Source organism: Eptatretus burgeri, chromosome 1, assembly GCF_056783735.1.
Source record: "Eptatretus burgeri isolate ZD-2024b chromosome 1, Ebu_testis_v1, whole genome shotgun sequence".
Taxonomy (NCBI): Eukaryota; Metazoa; Chordata; class Myxini; order Myxiniformes; family Myxinidae; genus Eptatretus; species Eptatretus burgeri.
The window spans coordinates 13,395,202-13,401,201 of record NC_140961.1 but is presented as its reverse complement, the minus strand read 5'-3'; the positions used below and the strand labels follow the sequence as shown (position 1 = coordinate 13,401,201).

General features: G+C 46.3%; 2 protein-coding genes across 10 annotated transcripts in view; one reads left to right on the top strand and one right to left on the bottom strand.

Moving 5' to 3' along the window:
- Positions 1-556: 556 nt before the first annotated feature.
- On the top strand, positions 557-5,058 carry ATP6V0E1 (ATPase H+ transporting V0 subunit e1). Its single transcript, XM_085872382.1, has 4 exons — positions 557-821; positions 920-967; positions 4,743-4,856; positions 4,948-5,058. Exons 1-3 carry the CDS (start codon positions 718-720, stop codon positions 4,834-4,836), a joined length of 246 nt encoding a protein of 81 aa, XP_085728508.1. The 5' UTR covers positions 557-717; the 3' UTR covers positions 4,837-4,856; positions 4,948-5,058.
- A 61-nt stretch (positions 5,059-5,119) lies between these two features.
- ENTPD4 (ectonucleoside triphosphate diphosphohydrolase 4) overlaps positions 5,120-6,000 on the bottom strand; it is a 51,045-nt gene continuing 50,164 nt past the window's right edge. For all 9 annotated transcript variants that reach the window (XR_015055879.1, XM_085872321.1, XM_085872364.1 and 6 more), the window contains one exon: positions 5,120-5,906. Coding sequence is in view for 8 of the 9 variants with exons in the window: in XM_085872321.1 (XP_085728447.1) it covers positions 5,687-5,906 (220 nt within the window). In the remaining variant the exon portion in view is untranslated. The remainder of the gene's footprint in view (positions 5,907-6,000) is intronic.

Here is a 6,000-nt window from a genome sequence, read left to right as displayed (position 1 = left end):
TGTGTGCAGGATATCTCAAAAAGTTTTGGACGGATCCGGATGAAATTTGAAGGACAGGTTAGACGTCTGACAAGGAAGAATTGATTCGATTTTGGTGAAGATCCGAATCCAGATTCGGATCTGATAATTTAAAAAAAAGTGATTCTTGACCATTGAGAGATCGGGCCAGAATCGATATTATAACACGATATCTCAAAAATGTATTGATTCGGCCCGAAATGTTCATTGTGGATGAGGCATGACGTGGCGGAGGGATGCGCTCCACCGAGCACCCTTCTCGTTCACAATGTATCGCCTTGACGGTGTAGTTGGTGGCAGAAGCTTTGACGCTTGTTTGTTTTCTGTCATGTTTAACGCCATCATTTTTTTTAAAAAGCGCTTAAATTGTTTCGTCTCATATATATATATATATATATATATATATATATATATATATATATATATATATATATATATATATATATATATTGCAGATGCATTCTCAAAATAAAAAGGCCGTTTCACGTGAAAAAAATGAAACAACACGGAAGTAAGTTTGTAACGAAGAAGAAGAAGAATAAGAAGAAGAAGAAGAGAAGAAGAAGAAGAAGACGACGACGACGAAGAAGAAGAAGAATAAGAATAAGAAGAAGAAGAAGAAGACGTAGTAGTAGAAGAAGCCGTGTTGTTGTCAGGCTTCCGTGTTACGTTCAGCGAAGTTGTTTTGTGTTTGTCGCCATGGCGTACCCCGCCCTCACGATCCCAATCATCGTGATGAGCGTCTTCTGGGGCCTGGTCGGGGGTGTCATTCCCTGGTTCATTCCCAAGGGACCGAATCGCGGGTTCGTGCTTTCAAACGTCCTTCTTTGATGTTTTTATATCGTTTTTTTAAAAAATGTCCACGTTTTACTGTACTTCGTGTTTCAAATCTTCTTTTCAGGGTTATCAACACGATGCTCGTCACAACTGCCGTTTGCTGCTACCTGTTGTAAGTGAAGTAGTTCCTTCTCCTGTGCGGGTCACGTGGTCTCAAGGTTGTTTTATATTGAAGGGTTATGGGTAATCGGCTGTCGTGGGTGCTGCATGTAGGAGCATGCTCTCAAGGTTGTTTTATATTGAAGGGTTGTGGGTAATCGGCTGTCGTGGGTGCTGCATGTAGGAGCATGCGCTCAAGGTTGTGTTATATTGAAGGGTTGTGGGTAATCCGCTGTGTTGTGGGTGCTGTATATCGGAGCACGCTATCAAGGTTCTTCTGACGTGGTTCTTCTGACCACGTCCTTGTCAAAGTGGACATCTCTCTGGCTGTTATCAGAGAACCACCTCACCGCCGTCAAGTCTGGCATTTCACTCAAGCCGACTGGCAGGGTCTCCGAGCAGCCATCAAACTTACAGACTGGTCTCCTATCACTACTTTCTCAAACATCAACTCATCCTGGGAATTCTTTCAAAGAAACTTGCTCTCCCTCATGCACAGATTTATCCCCTCTCGTGTTCAGTTGTCTTACCCTTCCTCCCGCCCTTGGTTTACTGAAGCTTGTGGCGAGGCAGTTGTCCTGAAACAACTTGCCTTTGCCTCATGGAACGCAAACCCAACTGAGGGCAATCTCAGTTCTTTCCACAAAGCTCGGAACAAGTGTGTATCCACCCTCAGGAGAGCCAGAAAACAACATCTTTCTCATCTCAAGTCTGAACTCTCAAACCTCTCCCTCCTCAAAATCCTGGTGGCATTTAATCAAATCTGTTTCTGGTGTATGTTCCCCCTCCATCCCCTCCCTTACCTCAAATGGCCGCACTGCTGATTCCACACGTGATAAAGCTGAATGTCTAAACTCGGTGTTTGCAGCTAAATCTTGTGTCCTAAACCCATCTCTATCTCTACCCACTTTACCCAGTCGCACCCAACTGTCCCTGGACTCTGTATCCTTTTCTCCTGACAAGGTGGAGAGCTTGCTTTCAAACCTCGAGTCAGATTCTGCAACCGGTCCAGACGGCATCAGCCCACGTGTCCTCAAAGCCTGCTCTTCTGCTCTTGCTCACCTTCTCTCTGTTCTATTCACCCTCTCATTTGCCCAAGGTCATCTGCCATCTGCTTGGAAATCTGCTAACATCACTGCCCTGCATAAAAAAGGTGCAAAAACAGATCCCTATAACTACAGACCAATCAGCCTTCTCTCAATCATCAGCAAGGTGATGGAATCCATCATCGCTTCAGATATGAAATCCTTCCTCTTCTCCAATGGCTTGATTTCCAATCATCAATTTGGTTTCAGACCAGGTCACTCTACCCTGGATATGCTGCTTCTGCTCTCCCATCAATGGATGGAGGTCCTCAATGCCAGACAGGAAATCCGAGCCGTATCCCAAGACATATCTAGTGCTTTTGACACAGTCTGGCACCCTGCCCTACTCACCAAACTCTCTTCCCATGGTATTCAAGGCCATCTCCACTCATGGCTCGCAGACTTCCTCTCCTGTCGCAGTCAACGTGTGGCCCTAAATGGAGTTCTTTCATCCCCTCTTCCTGTGCAGGCTGGAGTTCCTCAAGGTAGCGTTCTGGGCCCTGTTCTTTTTCTGGTTTTCATCAATGATCTCTCGGACTCTCTGGAAAATCCTCTATTTCTCTTTGCCGACGACTCCACCCTCTGCCATACCATCTGTCATCCCTCAGACCGGCATGCAGCAGCTTCTTCGCTCACTGCAGATCTGGATAAAATCACAAACTGGTCCAACACGTGGAACATGTCTTTCAATCCAGACAAATCTCACACTCTCAATATGTCTCTTCGAAAGGACCGTTTACAAACCCCCCCCCCCCATCCACTTTCTCAACAATCCTCTGGAAGAAGTCTTTTCTTTCAAGCTTCTAGGTCTCACTATCTGCCATGACCTTTCCTGGGAAAGTCACATTTCCAACCTCGCCTCAAAAGGCAGTCGCCGACTGGGAATCCTCCGTCGTGCTAAGTCCTTCCTCGGCCCTCTTGAGCTCCTGACCACTTACAAAGCTTTTGTCCGTAGCCTGATGGAGTAGTGCTCTCCCCTCTGGGCTGGTGCTCCTGCCTCCCACCTTTCTCGGCTTCACGCTGTCGAAACCAGGGCATTTAAGATCATCGGCATCTCCCGCAATGAAGCTGAGTCTTTGGGCCTCTCACTCAATCACCGCAGGTTGGTCGGTGGTCTTTCTGTCTTCTACAGACTCCTCTCCAGCCTTGCCCCCCTGCTCTCTCTGCGATTTGTCCCCACCACATTTCCACAGGGCGCTCAAGGTCCGCCAACAACCCCCTTCTGGTAAAACTACCAAAATCACGAATCACTGCTCATCTTCACTCTTTCATTCCTCTTTTTCGCCGCCTTTGGAATAAACTTCCTCACTCTATTCTTTCCCATTCTTCCCTCCAGGCTTTCAAAACAGCTGTTCACCACCACCTCTTATCTTCCCCCATCCAAATCCTCGATCTTTTCTACCCCCGATAATCCACCCAAGCCCACTTCCTTCATTTCTCCTGCTTTCCTTCCTGAAAGTCCCTGAAATGTCCATCTTCTCTTCGCCATGTTCCCCGTCCCATCCCCATCCCTCTCCCTTCCACAGTTCACCTAATGTGTCTGTTCCCCACTGTTTTGTCCCTTCCACTCCCGCCCCTCTTGTCTCATGCCTCCTTGCTGTGAGTTGTGTGTTAGCTCTCATACGAGCCTTGACCAAGGTATACAAAAAAAAAAGGTTGTTTTATATTGAAAGGTTGTGGGTAATCGGCTGTGTCGTGGGTGCTGCATATAGGAGCATGCTCTCAAGGTTGTTTTATATTGAAGGGTTGTGGGTAATCAACTGTCATGGGTGCTGCATGTCTGAGCATGCTCAAGGTTGTTTTATATTGAAGGGTTATAGGTAATCCGCTGTGTCGTGGGTGCTGCATATAGGAGCACGCTCAAGCTTTTTAAAAGTCCATTTCCCTTTGGCCGACTAATGGGCTTCCCTCTTTCAATGCCAGATGAACCTTGACCTTTTTAGATGAAGAACCAGTCATTACCTCCGCCCCCGAAAAAGTGGACCGAGGTTGTGTTCACCCATTTTGTCTGTGAGCAGGATATCTCAAAAGGTTTTGTCCAGGTTGGGTGCGTCCCCAAAGACAAATTGATTTGATTTTGGTGAAGATCTGAATCCAGATCCGGTTGCGCGATACAAAACCTAAATCAACCAGGTTGGTGTGGGTACACGCTCTACCAAGTCCTGTTACCCTGGTGTTGGCTCAGTGGTGAGGGTGGCAGCTTGGGATCCTCGGGTGGAGTTCAAGCCCCATTGGCCGCTGAAGTAATACACCAGGTGGGGTTGACTGAGTCATCCTTCCGAGGTCAGCGAAATGAGTACCAGTTCCATTGTGTACTGGTAGAGGGGCACTGCATGAGCGACACAGTCGTGCTTCAAGAAATGATAGCTACCCCAGCAGCTAAGCTGCCATACGACCACCACCAAGTCCTGTTCTCATTGTTGACGTAATCAATGGTGACTTGCACATGGTCATGTCATTTCCATTGTGGGTACTTTGTGTCCAATTCCTTACTGGGTAAAAAGTTTGCATTGGATTAATCTCACACTCTTCCCTCGGTACAGGGACCACTACCATGGAAGTTTGCAGTTTAAATGTACCTGTTATGTACTATTTTGAGGGCATGGCATAACCAGTTATTTGCAGTTTAAGGGCATGTGATGTTTAAAGAGCAAATATTTAAATGTCTGATTTTAACCGAAACTTGTTCCTTTGCCTCTGCAGTTGGTTAATTGCGATTCTAGCCCAACTCAACCCATTATTTGGACCACAGCTTAGCACTCGGACCATATGGTACCTTCGTTACCAGTGGCCGTGAGCGCACACCTTAAGTGAATGGTAAGGCGTTATTTGAAAGTCATTGTCGAATGTCGAAGTCGTTTCCCAAGATGATGAAAGCCATTCCATGGTGTCCGAATTTATTTTACAGCGAGAAGACGTCACTGGGATATTGGAAGAAGATGTTGTGAAGATGTTTGATTTGCTTGCCGTTCCGTGTTTGTTAACGACTTGATCCCAATAAACTCACTCGTGAAATCCACCATTAAAGTAACGTGATTTTTATTTTCCCCAAAACATATACATCTTTCACAAGGTTCACATTTAAAAACTATCAATGTGATTCGTCGTTTTTTTTTTTTTTTTTTTAAATAACTGTGGAGTGGTGCTGAAGAAAGTCGGTGTACACCATCGATGACGATATTGCACTGCACGCTGAAAGAGCGAACCGTTTGGTGATACCTGGCTTCCAGATCACGGAGTGACAACAATTCAGTGACGGATGAGCCCAAAACGACTCTTTCGTGGGGGTGAGCACAATCGGTGCGGTTCGTGCGCATCACCGGGATGCGTCAACTCTTGCCCGATCGTAAAAAAGACCAAGACTGAAAGATCCTTCCTCTTCTCCAGTCAATCAAATTAGAACCATTGGAACTTAACTTTACAACAGTTGTAGATCATTGGAGATATGCACATCAAGTTGAGATTCTTCATTAGCAGCGAATTTGATTAAACATTTATTTTAAGTATTCCCAAAATGAGAGCTTTCTTGGGAGATCGAGAAGGTGGAGCCCCATCCTTGGCACACGAGATGCGATCGGGTTTCTCCCGCTCTGCACCAGCCGACGTGAAATACCCACCCGAGAAAGACCAATTAGCCAAGTCTTGGTTCATGGTCCGACACCTTCCTCTACCCAGCGGAGGGCCGTGGAGGACACTGCGTGCTCGAGTCGTTTGTGGATACGACGTAGCCGGAGAAGGTAGAGCAGGATGGCGAGTGCCACGACGAGGAAGCAAGCCCAGAAGAGGTAGTGGTCGTCAAGCAAAGAATAACGGCGCCAGGTACCACGACCCACGCGGTGTGCCTCACCGGCTTGGTGATTAATATCTCTGAAACAGAAACATAAATTAGGAATTCTTTTCATTTTGAATTTTCCATTCTCAACATCAAATTAAGCTCACAAAACAACTGTTTGGGTATTAA